Here is a 20721-nt window from a genome sequence, read left to right as displayed (position 1 = left end):
TGGTGAAAAAATAAACTACAATTGTTTGGGAAATGTGTTCAGGCAGTGCACAAAGTCAGCTATTCACTAGCTGCTGGTACATAAAAATGTAAAATGTATTTTTCAGGATTTTATTGGAATAAATGCATCTGTTAAGATTTCATCTTTTCACCACCACTACTAAATCCTATATTAATCATTGTACACTGTAACACTGGCACTGGCAGCAGGTTACGCTTGTGTGGAGCCCAAAAATATGCTTTTGCTCTTTTTAAGTAGTATTGAATTTGACATTCAAGCAGTTGACCAGCAGTGCTTAAAATAAAAAATACACATTTTTTTATGCTTAATGCTTAACGTTACTTGTTTTGTACTAGTTGTACCAGCTAGCCACCAACCTCAATACACATTCATTTCTGATTGAATGTTGGTCATGACGTCGGATGACAAAGTTTAACGTCACAACCTGATGTCAAATTGACGTAAAATACCAACATTTTGTTGTGAGTAACGTTAACATCTGATGTTCGTCGGAATCTTAACATCAGCATGACGTAACATTCTAACGTCATTAGACATTGATATTTTGTTGTTTTTGAGTCGACTAAAAATTTAAATCTTCCATACATCAAATCCTGATGTCATGTTGTCATAAAATACTAACTTGTAGTTGTGAAGTACAGGGACCTAAGCCCAAGTCTATCAAAGCTCCAATGTGTGATAAACGTTATAATACTGACATTAGATGCTGATATTTTGTTGTTTTGTGTCGTAATTGTCGTAAATGTTAAGTAACCAAATTTCAACTTCACATAAACATCACATCCTTATGTCAAATTAGCGTAAAATACCAACATTTTGTTGTGAGGTATGGTAAATGTCAGAAACATAAGGTCAGATTGACGTGACATTCTAATCTTTAGACTTTGATATTTCATTGGTTTTTTATCGTAAGGTAAAGTCATAAAAATCCAACAGTACTTAAATGTCAACTTATTGTACAATATCAACATTTTATTGTAAGATATGGTGACAAAAACCCAACATCTGATAGATGTCATGACAAGTTCTCTTAATTCTTCCTATAGGCTTTTCCTAGGCTGTATCTCTGAAAACATTTTGTCCTTTGAGTTTTATAGCTGTAAAATTGACTGTGGGGGAAAGCAGGTAGAATATTTATGGCAAGAGCTAAATCCTGTCTTTCTGTCATTCATATTAGAGACCACAACTAGACATTTTAAAATGAGTTTAAAAACAATGGAATTATACATTTAAATGGCAAAGGAAAGGCGGGGGTGTTCTAAAATTGTAGCAGTAGTGTATATTATTTTTAATATTACTTTATATATATATATATATATATATATATATATATATATATATATATATATATATATATATATATATATATATATATATATTGTTTCGGAGCTCCTGGGTTTCCCGTGTGTCTCCTGTAGGAGTGCAGGTCCTCCGCTGGGTGGAGGTGTGTGTTTTGCTGTGTTTTCTAGCCGCTGGTTGAACAGAAGAAGCGCTGGTGCTGCTGTCTGTTTTGCGGAGCGCCATGTTTACACGAACAAAAGCGCCGAGTCCGCGCAGCAGAGCTCCGCTGAGCCGCGGCAGAATGTGAGGATATTCCCGCAGCAGCTTTGACGGAGAGAAAGTGTGAGAGAGAGAGGAGAGGAGAGGAGAGACAGAGAGCAGCCATGCCGTTGTGAGTATTAGTGAGCAGTTTCCACCGCGCAGCTGTTCGGCCAGTCAGTGGCCTTTGGGGGCAGAGCCCAGACCCGGAGAGCCTGTAACACAGCTAACCCAGCTGAACTGGAGGGTTTCAGTGATAAATGATGATATGAGCTGGTTTAATACTGTTTACTCTGTAAAATATATCCGTATACGAGCTATAGCAGCTCTGATACACACCGCAGGTCCGCTGCGGCTCGATCAGCACTGTAAATAACCCGATTGGACGAGGTTAGCCCGGTTACCATAACAGCTAACCTAAGCTAAGCTAACGACTAGCGGGCTAATCATCCACCAGCCTCGAAACACTCGACTTTCAGGATATATTAAAACATTATAAACACGTGTATTAATGGAACAGTCCATGTTCTCACTTTCAATAAAAGTAGTAACGAGACACTTAGCTAGCTAGATAGCTAACGCTTGGTTAGCTAGCTACTTTGATAATGAAATCAAACAACTTAATAACTGTTGCAGTAGTAAGCTAACTACCAACATTGATAAGTAACGTTAACGACAGCAGACTAACAGTCTGATAGATATACAGTGCTAGTGGTATGAGAAACTACGGTAAAAAAAAAAAAAAAAAAAACTTTACTTAACTATTTGTCTGTTACCTAACGTTAGTTATCTAACTTAACTAACCTAGCTAATACGTTTCTTTAGTGGCAAACAAGTTAGCTTAGTTAGTTAGCGTTAGCTAACCTGGCCAGCTGCAGACGTTCTGCAGAAGTTGCTTTAGCGAGCTTCCTAGCTAACCTATATATGAGAGCTACGTTAGCTGCGTTAGCTTTACATGGCTTTAGTAACTGGATTTGGCTTCTTATTCAAAGTGTCTGTTACACCTTAAATGTCCGTCACAGGTGCCGGAGTGTAGCTAAGTTATTTAACCCTGCTAGCTATAAAGACCTGCTGCACCATTTAAGGTGGAAGTTACAATTGTAGCTAGTTAACTAATAAGAAAGTGTTATTTAGCTCCATAGGTTTGACATTGCTTTTCTAAAGATGAATATTAACGATATAACCTAGCTAGCGTTAGTTTATCTAAGCCAAGTTAAACTAAGTAAATTAACCTAACTTAATTAACTACAAACGTTTAGTAGTTAATGTTTTTATAAAACATTCTTATGTAAATGTTAGACCCATCGTATTGTATATGCCCGTCCGAAATGCCCCAGTTTATGTTTTTTAGATGATTGATTTGAATGGTTAGATAGTGGTGGTGGTGTTTATTTCCCTCTCCAATTGAACACTTCCTTTTTTAATGCAGTTTTAAAGTTTCCCCTCAGGGTGTCGCCATTATTGTTGCTCTATTACACCTTGTCAATTTGTAATATACAGCTCTGAAAAAAATTAAGAGAGCACTTCAGTTTCTGAATCAGTTTCTCTGATTTTGCTATTTACAGAAATCTGTTTGAGTAAAATTAACATTGTTGTTTTATTCTATAAACTACGGTCAATATTTCCCCTAAATTTCAAATAAAATATTGTCATTTAGAGCATTTATTTGCAGAAAATGAGAAATGGTTAAAAAGGTTTCAGACCTCAAATAATGCAAAGAAAAAAAGATCATATTCATAAAGTTTTAAGAGTTCAGAAATCAATATTTGGTGGAATAACCCTGGTTTTAATCACAGTTTTCATACATCTTGTCATGTACTCCTCCACCAGTCTCACAAATTGCTTTTGGATAACTTTATGCCACTCCTAGTGCAAAAATTCAAGCAGTTTAACTTAGATTTATCACTTGATTTATATTCCAGAGGTTTTCAGTTAGGTAAAATCAAAAACTCATTCATAAGTGGTTTTAAGTGGTTTCTTATTTGTAATATAAACAGTTCTGCCTTTAATAATAAGATCTGCAATAGAGTGCACTAGACTTTGCATGTTGCAAATAATGTTTTATTTCTTTAAAATTACACAGAAAATCTGAAGGCTGTCTGTCATTTTGACATATTGAAATGGATTAATATACACACTGTGATGTATGGTAAATTTATTATTCACAATCCTGTGCAGTAGTGTTCATATAAATTTGATATTGTCTTGTCTATTATTTGTTCACATGTCCAACTGTTTTGCTGTAACACTGCCTATAATTGCACCATCTAAATGTCTTAGAATATAAAATAAAAAGTAAAATGATTATTATTATCTTTAATAATGATCTATTAATAATAATAGTTTAAAATGGAACTTTTTACATAAGGTTTGTCTGACAAAGAGAACTTTTACAGCAATGTCTTAGTAGGACAGTTGGTTGACCTGGCAAATTGTTGTTCCACAGTCCGATCACAAATCCGGTTCAGACGGCCCAGCAGACCCCTAAGCACTATGGGATCACGTCTCCCATCAGCCTGGTCCTGCCGAAGGAATTGGACCTGGTGCTGACACAGAAGCTGACGGAGGCTTTGAAGCCGTTTGGGGTGTTTGAGGAGGAGCTGGAGCTGCAGCGAAGGTGAGCACAGGCTCTATAGCTGGAATCACAGAAGCAGCTATATGAACCTAGTTTTATCATCAGGAAGTTGATTAAAGAGGACATTAGTTTATGAGTTTGAATATGACTGTTTTTTTCCGCAGAATCCTGGTTTTGGGGAAATTAAATACACTGGTTAAGGAATGGATCCATGAAATCAGTGAATCTAAGGTATGGAGGGGTCAATTTTTAATATTATGAAAGCAAAATCCTGTGCTGTGAACTAAAGTATTGTGCACAGGTATCTATATATGTTTTAATAGTAGTAATTGTGTTATCTTAAATTAATGATTAGAAATTCAGTGAATGCTGCAGAGTACAGTTGGTAGTCTTTCGTTGAATTTGCATATTTATCGTCATGTAAAATACGTTTTCTTTTCTTTATAGAATATTCCAGCATCACTGATTGAGAACGTTGGAGGAAAAATATTTACGTTTGGGTCCTACAGATTAGGAGTTCACACAAAAGGTAAAATCAGATTTAAGATTTCCATGTTGCTTTTAATCTCTGTTTAATTATTTTTAAATACTTTCTGAGTAGGTAATGGAGACTTGTTTTATTAAACTTCCAGGTGCTGATATAGATGCTCTTTGTGTTGCTCCTCGTCATGTGGAGAGGTCTGACTTCTTCACCTCTTTTTATGATAAATTAAAAGAGCAAGAGGAGGTTAAAGACTTGAGGGTAAGATATTTACAAAAAAAATAACGTTGCCTTGAATTTATTATTATTATTTATTTTTAAACAGGTCTATAATTAATACTCCTTTTTTTAATTAATCCGCTAGGCTGTGGAGGAAGCATTTGTACCTGTGATTAAACTGTCGTTTGATGGAATTGAGGTATCTTGGTTGTACTGTTTACATTCAGTGTGAAGAGAACATAATTAGTTATAAAAAAAAAAAAATATTTTTGTAATTTATCTGGGGGTTTATTCTTTTTTTTTTTTTTTTTTCTTTTTGCTTGTGACAGATCGACATACTGTTTGCCCGGCTAGCACTGCAGACCATTCCAGAAAATTTAGACCTGCGAGATGACGGTCTGCTGAAAAACCTAGACATCCGCTGTATAAGAAGCTTGAATGGTAATTGTTTTCTGTATTTAAATTATTTTTTCATAAATTTAAATATAATGTCACTGAGTAAATTAAAAGTAGCAATCTTACAGGAGGCACAGTAAATTGTAAGGCAAACTAAGTTTCATATATTTTCAAAGTTAAAAACGGCTAAAATGGAGATCTAGTAGATAAAAAGTTCAGAACTAATATGTCAAGTAATAAATAAAGCACATCTTTTCACCTCCTTGGTGTCACTTATGGGTCTTGTTGGCCTCCCTTACTATTTTGTCATTTATTCCGTTTAACAACCTTTTCTCAGAAAAGTCAGTGTTCTTGTCTTCATGATTTTATTTGTAGCCACTAATTCATTTACATTTGTTGGGTAAAGCATTAAGTGATTGGTAGAGGCATAACAGACTCAATCATATGTCCTGTACTTAATCCCCATTTAAAATAAAATCTAGTGTGTGATGTATTGCTGATGTGAATGTTTATGCTCAGGTTGCAGGGTCACAGATGAGATTCTTCACCTGGTGCCCAACATTGAGAATTTCAGGCTTACTCTCCGGGCAATTAAACTTTGGGCCAAACGTAAGTCTTTATTTTTTTACATTTCTTTTATAATCTAATATTCTTTTCCCTGCTTTTTAGTTAAGTATTCCATTGTGGCAATTGTGGTATTTAAACAAAAGAACTGCTGTGTTCAGAAAGGATTAGTGCAGTCAATGGCTGTCTGCACTGCAGCAGTTTGCACCATGACCTTTGTGTTCTGTTAGAGCAGAATAGTTTGGCCTACATGTGTTGCATTATGGATAAGGCTTTTACTTTAGTAGATAATAGCAAGAAGGGTGAAGGCTGTATGATGGCTGAGGAGTGTACCTTAAAAAATAAAATGAAATAAACCACAAAAATAAAATAAAAATCACATGTTTAGTTCAATATGAGTTACTAAATTATTTTCCCATTTTTTCTGAATGCAGAGAGCTCTGTGTGTTGTTCAAATCTTTCTTGTGCAGACTGTTTAAAAAGACTGCAGAGTTTTGTTAAAGGAGTTTGAACTAAGAGCTTTCATGTACAAACCTTTTCAGGTCATAACATCTATTCAAACATCCTGGGTTTCTTGGGTGGTGTGTCATGGGCCATGCTGGTGGCACGTACCTGTCAGCTTTACCCCAATGCTGTGGCCTCGACACTTGTCCATAAATTCTTCCTGGTTTTCTCCAAGTGGTGAGTTTTTCCTAACTTAAACAAACATTATAAGAGCAGAAGAATTCTGCACTCTAATAACTCCTCATGAATCTAACCTAGACTTCTTGTTTTTAAATGTGTGGTTAGGGAGTGGCCGAATCCAGTTCTTTTGAAGCAGCCGGAAGACTGCAACCTCAATCTGCCTGTCTGGGACCCAAGGGTATGTCTTTATCTTAGGTCCATCTCTGGTGACATAAAATGTAACTAGCTTTAATTTGATGAAACATGTTACAGAGTGGGTAGTAACTCAAACATGTAAGTTAAGCAGATTTACACATTAATACCTAATATTTGTTTGTTTCAGGTGACCCCTAGTGATCGATACCACCTCATGCCTATCATCACCCCAGCCTACCCCCAGCAGAACTCCACATACAATGTCTCTGTGTCCACCCGGAACATAATGGTTGAAGAGTTCAAGCAGGGTCAGTCACACTGTATTATATGTCTTGATATTTTGTGTGTGTATGTATTCGGTTCGTATCGCGGTTCTTGGGCCACGGTTTCGGGTTTGGTTTCGATATATTAACATTATCTAGCTCCAACATGCAGCACGTTTTTAGCCCTTTCTATTTTAAAATCAGCAAGGTGCTCCTACTCACACTTGCAGAGCCAATATTAAACAGAAAAAGGCACAGATGAAATCACAAAATCTATTATAAAAAAGAAACACTTATTCTTACCATTAATCAAAAACTGATATCACACTGTGCTTTATCTGCTGACTGTGTTTTTACCTTGTTAATGGTCCAAAAAGGGTCCCAAAACAGCGGATTTATTATATTATATATATTTCGCGTTCCCTCTCATGATCACGCAGCTGAGAAAGTTAGTGTTAATTAGCCCTCAAATCTTCAGCGTCTGCCTTCAGAGCTGATTTGCTCCTGGGAAATTCAGAAAAAATTCTGATTGGTTGCTTTATGGTTGTGGAGAGACACGCTGAGACAAGTATATAAAAAATCCCCCAATACATAGAATGCAGTGTCCAATCAGTAACCATAAATAAAACATTAAAATTTTATCACCAGCGAGCCAGATAAGGAGCAGAACCAGACAGAGACAGCTGGACAAACTCAAACTTTTTTATTTACTTAAAATGTTGCACACTTTCTGTAAACCCTATACATTTAATTTTGCTTCTCAAATATCACTGTGTTTGTCTGCTTTATGATATATTTAAGTGAAATTGCTGATCTAAACAACCAATGATTTATAAAGGAAAATCATGAAAATGATTAGAATTGCCCAAACTTTTTCATACCACTGTATCTACAGGTCTCTTGAAATGTTTCTTAGATCTTTGCCTTTTTTTCCAGGCCTAGCCATCACAGATGAAATATTGCAGAACAAAGCAGATTGGTCCAAACTATTTGAAGCTCCAAACTTCTTTCAAAAATACAAGTATGTATTGAACTGCTTATCCTGTTGGACACACATGGTGAGATTCAACTATTTCAATAAAGATTTCTTTTTCAAAATTGCACAAACACAAACCAACTGTCTTGCATCATATGATAAAGTTTGAATAAGAAGAAATAAAGCATAATTATGGAGTTAATGCTAAAATTTTACATTACTGTGAGCGCAAGGCTCAGATACCTGTGAATCTAAATGTTATAATCCTGCTTGACTATTACTAATTGTAGACCTTGCCTACAATGTACCAAACTCGTCTTTGAAATGATTGTTTGTCTTTCCTAAGGTAGGTATATGGAAATCAACAGACATCTGATTTTTTTTACTGCTTTTCTTGTGCCTTATTGTATGCAATTCAAAAATAAAATGCTTTAGTTCACAATTTGTACAACGTATTTCTTGTTAGTCTGTGTTTTTGTAGTGTTTTTGTTTCTTTTTTTCCATAACCATTTAGTGTGCATGTTCTCATCTCATGATTTAATTTTAGACAATGTGAAGTTAACACCAATTACCAAACAACAAAATAATAAAAGACATACATCAAACTTCAATACATTTTAAGCATTTCAGATTTTGAACACTCATTTGTTTGATATTGAAACAATGCTCAAGATGGAAGAAGGAGTAATGTTAAATCAGTTAGATGAACCACTTTTAGGATCATTGGGGTCTTCTTGTGCATCCTGTTTGTCCCCTTTGTATATGTATATGACTTTGTATGCACTGAAGAATCAGCGTGTAGTTTGTGTTTAATAATAAGGTGAGCTGTTGAACATGCCTGTCCTTTTCTATTAGCCATCCTAGTAGCCTTAGGATGTAATGCGGGTTTAAGGTAAACTTTTATTTTGTCTTCGGAAAGTAACTTTTGGAAAATTCATTCATTGGTTTATTCTAAATAAATATTTTCATTCCAATGCATTCAGATCACTATTTTGTGGGTAGAGCTTTTAGCCTGCATTTAAGTTTAGTAGATCTTTTATAAAACCTTTTTACCTTTTATAAAATATAAATGGGTATGCCACATTATTAGGACTTGCTCTACATTTCTAAATTTGACAAAATCAGAATCAGATTCTGATTAGTGTGTATTATGGTGTGCTTTTTCTGCCATAAAAATATACTTCAGAAAAACTTTGCCTGGTGCTCCTAATGGATTTGCTGTTTGTATTTTTTCGAAAAACTGTGCAGCTTAACTGCATTAATTAGCACGAGTGACTCCTTTTGTGGGGAAATATTTTTCAGGAAAAACTAGTAAGTGTTTTGTAACTTTTAAAATAAACGCATATGTGAAATTGTCTATGGTTTTATTATTATTATTATTATTATTATTTTTTTCAAATCCATTGATGATCCTCTCTGGGCCCATTATTTTAGTATAGGGTAAGATAATTTATGTGGTTTATCTATAAATGTTTGTTAAAAATGGATGTGACACTGTGAACTGTAGGATTAATAACCAGAAGTAAAATACAAAATACACTGTTTTTACAACACTTTTTTTCAGTTAGTTGTAGTTTAAGTCAGTTATTGTTCAGTTAGTATAAAACAGCAGTAAATGCATTCATTTATATAAGCATTTAAATCTACATTTTTGCTTCCCCTGTGAAGTTACCATTTTGGAGAACAAAGATTTTTGTATGACAGTTACGACATGGAGGCATAGATCAATATAGGCTTCAGTTTTTTGTTAGTTTATTTTAATATAGAGTGTTTTTTTTAGTATAAAGTAATTATGCTGTATTATTGATTGATTTAAAGTTTAGAGTGATCCCACTGTACAGTGGTCTGGGTGGCCCTGGGGCCTGTAGCCCTCCCGGAGTTTAGGTTAATGGCTTCTGTTTAAAGGACGTAATGGCATTGTTCTGTCTTTTATGTTCCAAGGCATTATATTGTGTTGCTAGCAAGTGCGCCCACTGAGAAGCAGCACCTGGAGTGGTGAGTACTGTAGTCACACGATAGGGTTGATGATGAGCTGTTCTGTTGTTTTGCTGAGCCTGTTCAGATACTTTTTGTATGTTTTGTTTAAAATAAAGAACTTGGTGCTTGTGTGGAAGGTTAAAGACAAGCCTTCACCTACCTAATACAGTGTGTTTCAACAGGGTTGGCCTTGTGGAGTCCAAGATCAGGATTCTAGTGGGAAACTTGGAAAAGAATGAGTTCATCACTCTTGCCCACGTGAATCCACAGTCATTCCCAGGACCCAAAGAAGGCATTGACAAGTGAGTGTAATATCATGCGTGGATTATTTTGACAGTCAAATTTACTTCAGATTACATTTCCGTCTGGAGTACATAACCTTTATACTTACTTACTTTACTCTTACTACTTTCAGGCTCTGCTCAAACTCTGATAATTCATGCTCTCTTGCCATAAGCATTCTGGCCAGTGTTTAGCCTTATTCGCAAGATAACTCCTTACACCTAATACAAGTGTGGGTGTTAATGTAAGGAAAGATTGAGCTTTAAAATCTGTTAAAATGCAAAGGATTTTTTTTTCATTTTTCACATGTAAAATCAGTAAAACTAAGTTTGTCAAAACCTTTTGCGAACCTTTGAAGCCACTTGCCCTTGCTCTCATCTAAACATCTCATTTTTTGCATTTTAAATGTTTGTAAACAGGGAGGAGTTCAGCACCATGTGGGTCATTGGAATAGATTTCAAAAAAATGGAAGCGTCTGAACATCTCAATGTGGACTTGACCTTTGACATCCAGTCCTTCACAGACACAGGTAGGACATCCTCTTCCTGCATGGATTACTAAGAAGGGAAACATATGTTACTACGTTGTGTGTTTAAAACATGAATCTTTATCTTCAATAGTTTTTGTGGATATGTGTTTGTTCATGCATGCCATTGCTGAAAGCCACTACCCTGAACAGTTCAGTGTTAACATGTTTGCTCCAGGAACTCATTGGTTAATTACTTTACTGCTCCTTACAACCTGACTGGTAAAATTCATACATAAGGCACACCGGATTATAAGGCGCACTGTCTAGGAAAATTAAAGGATTTTAAGTGCACCTTATATTTAGAAAAATACGGTATTGTACAGTATGTGACTGTTTAAGTCTGAATTATTGTTGAAGTCTAAAAGTGGAATATACTCAGGAATGGTAAAATGCTACAATTGTTTGCAACGGTAGTACAGTCTAGATTGCAACCAGTAAAAGTTTAGCAGAAGGGGTAAAAATATTGTAATTGGGTCTTAATATAACAGTTCAGGGTTTGTAATTCATTCTCAGGTTTAGAGCAGCTCGGTAGAGTTGCTTATTGTCATTAACCATAATTTGTCTCTTCTGACACACACAGTGTACCGCCAGGCCATCACCAGTAAGATGTTTGAGCCTGACATGAAAATAACAGTGATGCATGTGAAGAGGAAGCAGCTTCACCAACTCCTGCCAGACCTGGTCATTGTGAAGAGGAGAAAGGCAAGTGAACCTTTTCTGTTATTCTGTCCACACAGGAAGGTTCTGATTTTGGTCACTTGTATTTTAATTCGATTCCTTTTCAAATCTCTAACTGTTGATGAATGCTGAACTATTGCAGCACTCGACAGAAGGTCTGCGTGGTATGAACGACAGCAGCGTGGACTTGTCCCTGGACAGTGACAACAGCATGTCCATGCCCTCCCCGACTAGCACCAGCTCTTCTGCTGCTGTCAAGAGTGCTCACTCTGCCAGTACCCACGGGTGAGCCCATCATTCACTATTCACATATGTAGTTAGTATTTTTGATGCTTTGGACAACTGATTTGGTGTTTTCTTCATTATTAAAATCTTTACAGTGGCAATACATATTTTATGGTCCATGTTAAAGGTTTTGTAAATGCTTAACCTTACCTAATCTAAAAAGTTCAAACATATATGTATTAAATTTTTCTTATGCATTTACTGTATTTGCAAGCACCAAGGGCCAACCCCATTTCTCTTTTGTACCACTACCCCCTATTTTCAATAGTTACAAGAGGAAGGGATGAAATACTCCCCGTTAATATTTGGACAACCCTTGAAGCACACTCACAATTCAGAAACCTAACTGCTCCTCAGAAAGGGCTCAGCTTGTGCAGCTGTGATGGGGAGCTGAAATTAGCTTTTTTTAATATATATTTTTTCTATTCCACCTTACATATTGCAGCCTCTACTGTCTCTTCCACCATTTAAGGTGAAATGGGAAAGTTAGCTAGCTATCTATCTATTGAGACTAACTGCTAGCAATTTATTATGCTTGTTATGAAGTAAATGGCCATGAAACATTGAAACTTCCCATTAAACTATAGTAATAGTGGTATTTTTTTACTTTTTTTAAATACTCAAATTTGTGGGTTTCTTTGATCGCTTTTGCCATCATTGATTCTCGTAGCCCTCTGTTCGGGGGGTGCCTCTAAAAAATGTTTGAAGGGTCATGTACCCTTAACACTTCCCCTCCAGTCTAACAAGAATCAGGATACCCAACAGAGGGGTAGGGCTAAGTTGTAGGGCAATAGGATTGGGCCCAGGTCTAAACGTTTTCATAACCTTAACTTAAATCTAAATCTGAATCCTAGTCCTAATCTTAACTTTAATTGTAATAATATTGGTCAACCAATTTTCACGAGTTTGAGCGAGATCACCAGCTTGAGCTTTGTATAGCTTTCTAGTTCTTGTGAATAAGTCACAGGTTACATTCTGAATAATGTGTGCCCATATTTTTATTTACAATATCTTATAAATAATGTATCTCTTACTGCTTTGTGTCCAGTTCTGCAGGGACCACTGTCAGTTCAGATTCACAGAGTAAAACGGACCCTTCGGGAGGCACGGCTCCTGTTGGAGGTATGTACAGGTGCTGGTCAACGAATTAGAATAATTTGAAATAGTGCAATCATGAAATTCTTTGAATGCATTTTTTGTGCAGAAAGCAAATCAGGTGTTCACCGCACCTGTCCTACTCGTTAGACTAATCACAGAACTCGTTACCTGAAAAAATAATGGAATAATGGAGAAACCGTTTCATTGACTTAGAATAAATGCTCGAATTTTTGTTTTCTGTGAAGAGTGTTCACTGTGCAGTATAAAGTCAGGGTTGAGTAGAATTTCTAAGTTGTAAAATCAATCATGGGTAAGCAGCGCGACCTCTCAACCGGAATAGTGGCTCAAATTCAAGCCCTTCGCCAACAAGGCTTGACCCAAACTAAAATTGCTGAGCAGCTCGGCATCAGCCAGTCTTCCGTCTGCAAAGCTCTCAAGAAAAACTGCAGCAAGCGCACCAACTGTTCCGGCGTCCGAAAAACTTCTGCTCGCGACAACAAGCAGCTGAGAAAGATCGCAGTCAGCAACCGGTTCAAGTCCACTTCCGAGCTCACCGACTTGTGGAACAAGCAGACCGGCGCTGACGTCTCCAGATCAACCACTTACCGTCGTCTGCTCGAACTCGGCTTCAAATCTCGCGTTCCAGCAGTAAAACCGATGCTGAACAAGAAACAAATGGAGAAACGGCTGAAGTGGGCCAAAGAACACGGCGAGTGGACTGCTGAAGACTGGCAGAAAGTGGTCTTCAGTGACGAATCACGCTTCTGCATCTCCTTCGGTGACCAAGGTCCTCGTGTCTGGCGTCGTGGTGGCGAAACCTACAACCACGAGTGCGTGAAAAGATCCGTCAAGTTTCCCCAGAGCGTTATGGTCTGGGGATGCATGTCCGCTCGAGGTGTAGGGAAACTCTGCTTCCTCAAGAAGACTGTCAATGCTGCCGTATATCAAGATGTTCTGGAAACGTTCCTGATTCCGACTGTTGAGGAACAGTTCGGCGAAGAAGACTTCATATTTCAACAGGATCTTGCACCGGCTCATGCGGCAAAGTCGACCAAAGATTGGTTCACTAAAAAACAGCTTGAAGTTTTGGCATGGCTGGCCAACTCGCCTGACCTCAATGTCATTGAAAACCTTTGGGCCATCGTCAAGCGGAAAATTCGCGACAGGAAGCCTACTACGCTGGACCAACTGAAGCAGAACATCGCCACTGCCTGGGAAGCTGTGAGTGCGGAAACTTGCGACAAGCTGGTCAAATCGATGCCGCGGAGACTTCAGGCAGTCATACAAGCCAAGGGGGCAGCCACAAAATACTGAGAAAGTGATGATTGTAATTATAATAAAAATTATTCTAATTCAATGAAACGGTTTCTCCATTATTCTAATTCAATAAAACAACAGTGTCACAGTTAAATGGCCTAAATGGGCCTTTTGGAAAGCTCAGCTGAGCAAATTTTTTCCAGGTAACGAGTTCTGTGATTAGTCTAACGAGTAGGACAGGTGCGGTGAACACCTGATTTGCTTTCTGCACAAAAAATGCATTCAAAGAATTTCATGATTGCACTATTTCAAATTATTCTAATTCGTTGACCAGCACCTATGTCTGTGTGTAAAAGTGTAAAGGTGTCATCTGCAGCTTTGTAGGCTTTCTTGCACTATAAGGATTCTTTATAATACTGTTTTTGGTTATAGCCCAAGGGACCACGGATAACAGTGCCAGCACCCCTTCTTCTCTTGGTCCACCTGCTGGGAAGAGGCCAGGCTCAACACTCCAGTCTGAGAAGGAAAAGAAGCTCAAAGTAGAAGAGGTAATGCCACGTGCTTCTACTCATTAGGACACATACCTTGTTATTCGTTTTTCCATGTTAAATTCTGTAGGAAATCAGTTGATGTCAGCTGAAATATCTGTATTATAAGTTGAAGAAAACTCAATTTCAATCTTGTTCCTGTAGGAGTCTACCTCAGAAGAGAAAGCCACAGTGCAAAAAGAGGAACAAGCTCCAGTGGAGACGGAGGTGCATATTTCTGTTTATCTGTTTGCAGAATAATGTCCCTTGGAGTCAGCGGTTGACAAGTGCTGCTGATGGCATACTTGTATTAGTTATTAATGGGTTCTCTTAATTTCAAACAGGCCGCAGTGGAAGGAGAGTTGAAAATGGAGACTGAAATGACAGTAAGTGCAAAAATGTGTTTTATTATTATACTTTTTTTTTAGTTTTTGGATTTCTGGAGTTCATTACATTAATTGAAACCTATAAGCCCCGCCTCTTTTTCTCTTGTGTAGGAACTGGGTGCAGACGAGAAGCCTCCAGCTCAGGTAAGGAATACTTAAAAGCAGCCTGATATTTTGTTAAACAGTATTTTTTTAATGCTCATTTTTAAATGGCTCTTTAACAAAAACCTGAATTTCTCTTGCTTTAAAAAGTAATATGTAAACTGAAGTTTGGAAATGTACTGTTATCTTCATTCATCATTTTTACAAGTTTACAGGAACTTGACATTCTCTTTGTCTTTTCACTAACTGTCAAACTTTTCCTGATTACGACAGCACTGAGCATGTGCATTCATACAAGATGTAATAAATCTGGCTCTTTATATTCTGATTGCATGGTCATTAATCTGATTAGTACTTACCTGATCTAGGATCAAATATATAAAAGTTACCCAGGTCTGATTTTAAATAAGATTTCTTCAGCTTACTTATGTAAGCAAACACATCCTATATCTGTAATGTAACTTTGGGAACATAAAGCTGCTCAATAAAAAAAAAGTATTTGGGTGCAACTCTTTGTAGTGCAGGTGTCACTCAAGCTTCACTTCTCAGTTTTTTTTTTTTTCGTTTTTTTTTTTTTATGTTGTGTTCTATCTAGGACTGATAATTCCAGTATTATTATTCATTACTGTAATAATTAAAAAAAAAAAATACACGTCACTGTATGGATACAAAGTGGATTTGGATTGTCCAGTGGTGCATCACCTTTGGAAACTGTATTTTAGTTTTTAGTTTAGTACCTTTTTGTGGAAACTGGCTTTAGGTATTTATGGCTTTTTTTTAAATATGGAAATATTTATTGATTTAGTTTTTTACTGCTTAAACTACAAATATTTTTACCTATACAACATTCTTGAAATTAATTGAAAAAAATCTCAGACTTTTTTCAGATACAAATAAATATTTGGGAACTACACAGATAAACCCTTGGGAACTCAATGTCAGCAGGTATCACAAACCGATATGAGTTTAGTTATGAGTGCATACAATTAAAGTGTGGTACCCAGTCCCTGAAGAATTAAGTAGTCAAGTTGTATGCTGCTGCGTAGCTGATTTGTTTCCTTCTTGTTTTCAGAAAATGGCGAGTGCGGATCTCTCTGATGTCCCTCTCCTGCCAGCCAACCCCATCCCAGTGCTGAAGAACTCCATAAAGCTGAGACTCAGCAGGTAGATTTGCTCAGGTCATCTGCGTCTCTCTGGCCAGATGAAAGGACCCACGATGGCGTCATGTTCCGTGCAAAAGCCGCCAACTGCCTCAGGTGCAGCCTGAACTCGAGAGGTGCAGTGCCCGGCTCTGACCACGAGAGGGCAGCGCTGCTCTTCCCTTAAAACACAACAACAGAAAATAAACACACAGTCTCCAGCGGTTGTAATTTACAGTCCTTTTTTCTTCATGGAGAAAACAATGATGAATACATATGATGTCATGCCCTTACAACCTCATTGTACCAACTAAACATGTTTGTGTGAGCACGTGCACAGAAAGCTTGTATATTCCCATAGTCGCATCTTACTCTCCGTGCATAGAGACACAGACATCTTTAAATGAGTGTGCTTTCTGATTGTGACTGTAATGTTGCATATTTTATTTTTTATGCTGCAGTGGGTTGACTGAATGTCGGTTCTCTTTTTTTTTTTTTTTTTTTTCAAGTTTTTTTGGGGGGACATTATGGTTTAAAAGGTGCTCAGATGGCCGAGCTGTATCTGGTTAGTCAGGACTAATGAGAATAGTAGTGCTTTATATTCAACTTGGGTGGAATTCCGTTGATGTGAATGAATATCACTCAGTGATGAACCTAATTTGACCAAATTAATCTCTAAACTGAGATTATGCTAGTCTCAACATCTGCTTTGCTTTGTTGCTTTGAAATCATCGGCAAGTGGTCTTTATCATGGGATGCAATTGGTATTATATTCCTGTTTGCTCTTTAGTTCTTTTGATCTCTGCTGGCATTGTCTTGCTTCATCCTGTATAAATTCATTACAATGAAACAAGGGAAAATCTCATTTATTTGCTTTGAACCTTTCCTTCTTTTTCACTAACTTGAAATCAGCGATGCATATTCAAGTACGTTGATCTAGCATTATGAGGACTTAATCCCAAACATATGCTGTCGTAAGCTTCAGGATATCAGGAGACGCAGATCGAAGAAGCACTAGTGTGTAAACTTGGAAATTCGACGCTAGTTTTTGAGGCTGGGGAAAGATTTAGTTGATTCTTGAAATGTGTTCTTGCTTTTCTTTTTCAATATTTTGCTGATATGTCAGTAGGTTTGTTTGTCTTAATTATATGTGTAAATCATGTGGAGATGCAGAACAGTAGCGCTGCCCCAAGAATACTGTTATTCCACTTCTCTTCACTGAAAACTTGGTTTCCATATTCAGTTGTCAACTTTACATAGGCTTATTTGTAAGGACGAGCTGTTGTACTTTTTCACAAATAAAGGTCTATAAAGTGGCAAAGAAAATGGTCTATGCTTTATACTTGGTGTTGGCGGCAAGACTTGCCTTTTCTTCGCAGCAGATGTGCGTTATTTAGAATGTCTATCCAGCTGTTTTCTTTTATATGTCATTTCTTCTACCAAATCCCTCGGCTACTCGTTGATTTTTGCCGGAGCTGAGATCACAGTATTGTGCACAATGTTATATTTCTAACAACAACAACAACAATACTACAGTAATATCACTAGATACAGCTTTCATAACTACATGTCCTGTGGGATCATGCTGGACAAATTACTGGGCTACCCAATAGGTCTGTGTATTGCCAAGAACCTGGCAACCATTTATTATGCATTTAATCGGATTTTAAGTGACTTTTTTGTGATACAATATGCATTACAATACAGGGGTGATGATTCAGTGTATTACTGTTTATTGAGATACTGTATGCTAGGCAATATATTTAAAAAAATGTATCTTCAAATTTTAGGAAAACAAATGCATAAAATCTAAAAAAAATAGCAAAACAAACAAAAATATTGCAAAATTTCATTTACTTAATTAATTTAATCATATTCTTCCTGTTTTTTCCTCTCTTCACCTCCTTTTCCTTTTGTCCTTACATTTTCTTTTCCAAAACTATCTTCTCTTGGTTTCTACCCCCCCTTTTTCTTCTTCTCCTTCTCTTTTCTCCATAACAGCTTGAAGACCACTGTGAATGTGCACATACCTTAAACCGGAATATTGTAGCATAACTTAAACAGGGATTATATTTGGAACCCAAACTGATGTATGTAGTATTTAGGCTCAGATCAGCTACTTCAATCCAAATATCTCCCTCATTGTATGCAGGTTGCTTTATACTCTTTCTGCTGCTATTTCTACTGATTCACGTCCACGCTGTACCACCACACCGCGTTCTGATTGGACCTTCTAACCTTATAATTCATGCTCTCCCTTGCTGCTGAAAATGAAATCTAGCTCTATTTACACTGCACCTCGGAGTGTGAAAATTTGTGCATAAAGCAACATAATCTAATTGGACAAGGAAGCTGTGGTTGTTAATCTGAAATGGCATGATGATTTCCCATCTGCAGCCTTCGTGCAGGATTTCTTTCTGAGTGCCTCTTGTAAGAAATTGTATTTGTTGCTAAGTAACGCCTTTTGTTGTATTCTACTCGGTCGGCTTATTAAAAATGTTGGTGATTTGGCAGGGTTTCACTTGAGCTCTTCTGGTTTTGGTAGTTGATTGCTATTGAAGATGCTTTGGTTTGTGGGTAGACACAAATATAGGCCCTGTATGTAAGCCCACACTAACAATAACGACATGCTGTCGTAGTTATCAATTTAAAGGAGAACCCCAGTGTAAAATGGACTTTGCGTGTAGTAAAACATAAATTGTACTTACCTTTGTTGAACAGCCCACCTCTGCTCTCCCGCAGCTCTCCGAGACCCAGTAATTTAGTGCTTTTTGCCCAGCACTCTTTACAAGTGAAATAACGCATTTGTAATGTGTGTCCTGTATCATAACTGCATCTCTGCCGTTTGTATCAAACCAAACCATGGGTAAATTGGGTAAAAAATTAGTTGATTATTATAGGTGTATTAAACGCCTTCCTCAGTACTAATAAATGCACAGGGGTCGTGTGGTTGACTCCTTCAATATAGCGGCAGGCTGCTACACCAGGAAGCAGGCTATGCGGCATCTATGTATATATGTCTATGCTCATGATCAGAACAGTGATGGTGGTGCCCAGAGCTAAAGCTAGCATTATGGGATGTAAACAGTGTTTTTTTATATATTTTTTTTATTAAGCTTCTTGTGCACTTTTAAAGTTCTTAATGCCTTGTTTTAAATGTCAGGGCCCTCCGGATTCTACCAAGGAAGTGTAGGGCTACTTTGAGCCTGGATAACGGTGGAAAAAGCGAGTTCTGGGCATAAATACATTTATACAAAGCATTTATACCCTTTTAAATACAAGAAAATTTTAAATAATCAGTTTGGGAAATATATACTCTTTTCTTTACCTACTGGAGTTGAAGTTTTTGAAGGTTTTTTTTTTTACAGTATGACAAAACAAGAGTAACTGTCTCTACTGTTAAGAGAAGACTTTCTGCTAGTTATTAAATCATTGCTGTTAGAATTTGATTGTATTCAGGCTCACATTACTGAGCATTAGTGAGGTCAGGATGTTGGATAATCACAATCCCACCTCATCCCCAGTTCACTGACTCAACCCAAAAGATCTGGATAGAGGGCTATTATACACAGAACAGTTCCAGTGCTCTGCAGCTCAGTGCTGGGGGGATTTATACTCCGCTAGACCACGCCTGTCCTTAGCTTTATTGTAATCTGCTAGAGAGTCCTATTCTGTTGGGACAGGAATAGTGTAATCTTATTCCACTACTTTCTAAAGACCCTGCTGAAAATTCCAGCTGGGTTAAGCTGTTTTTTAAAGGTCAAGGTGGATGAAAAGCAGATCATCCAGGATAAAACTTGTCCCATACTGGTAATCCAGCTGGTTATTCAGATTTTGACCAGCGTAGTGTTCGATGGTTGTATATTTGATTTTTGGTCATGCTTAGTGTTGCTGGTTATGCTGATACAGCATATGTTGAGGACATGCTGAGTGGTGGCTTAGTGGTTAGAGTACTGGGTTTATTGATGACAGGGTTGGGGTTCAGTAGGCTACCATGGTCCCCAGGAGCTGCAGCACATAAACTAGTCTATCAAAAGTTAGAATATCATTGAATAGTTACTTTATTTCAGTAATTTAGTTGTGGAATGGGAAAATTGTATATTATGTAGATTAGTGATTTTAAGCCATTGAAAAATGAAAAATCAGATTTCAGAAAATCAGAATATTATATAAGAGCAACTGGTACTTTTGACAGTGTGGGCAGTGTACCAAGTCCTGCTGGAAAATAAAATCTGCTCTATAAAAGTTGTCAGCAGAGGGAAGCATGAAGTGCTGTAAGATTTTCTGGGAAAACTCTGCACTGACTTTAGACTTGATATAACACAGTGGATCAACACCAGCAGATAACATGTCTTTCCAGACCATCACTGACCATCATTAAATTTTAACACTTCATTTGTAAATCAAGGGAGCAGAGTCTGGAGGAAGAGTGGAGAGACACACAGTCCAAACTGCTCGAGGTCTCATGTGAAGCTTCCACAATCAGTGATGGTTTGAAGAGACATGTCATCTGCTGGTGTTGATCCACTGTGTTTTATTATCAAGTCTAAAGTCAGGGCAGAGTTTTCCCAGTAAATCTTACAGCACTTCTTACTTTATTTTTCAGCA

The 20721-nt window shown here is 37.2% G+C and overlaps 1 protein-coding gene across 1 annotated transcript; it reads left to right on the top strand.

Annotated features, from left to right (window-relative positions):
- Positions 1 to 1509: 1509 nt before the first annotated feature.
- On the top strand, positions 1510 to 17439 carry papola (poly(A) polymerase alpha). Its single transcript, XM_007255423.4, has 23 exons — positions 1510 to 1693; positions 4007 to 4177; positions 4300 to 4366; positions 4583 to 4664; positions 4768 to 4877; positions 4981 to 5034; positions 5165 to 5276; positions 5751 to 5840; positions 6338 to 6476; positions 6585 to 6657; positions 6802 to 6922; positions 7814 to 7898; positions 9795 to 9848; positions 10013 to 10132; positions 10532 to 10641; positions 11222 to 11343; positions 11462 to 11604; positions 12653 to 12726; positions 14392 to 14507; positions 14652 to 14714; positions 14831 to 14872; positions 14984 to 15016; positions 16047 to 17439. The coding sequence occupies exons 1-23, from the start codon at positions 1686 to 1688 to the stop codon at positions 16140 to 16142; spliced, it is 2085 nt and encodes a 694-aa protein (XP_007255485.3). The 5' UTR covers positions 1510 to 1685; the 3' UTR covers positions 16143 to 17439.
- Positions 17440 to 20721: the final 3282 nt, after the last annotated feature.

This window comes from Astyanax mexicanus, chromosome 1 (assembly GCF_023375975.1).
Source record: "Astyanax mexicanus isolate ESR-SI-001 chromosome 1, AstMex3_surface, whole genome shotgun sequence".
In the NCBI taxonomy this organism is placed as follows: domain Eukaryota; kingdom Metazoa; phylum Chordata; class Actinopteri; order Characiformes; family Acestrorhamphidae; genus Astyanax; species Astyanax mexicanus.
This window is presented reverse-complemented; position numbering and strand designations above follow the sequence as displayed.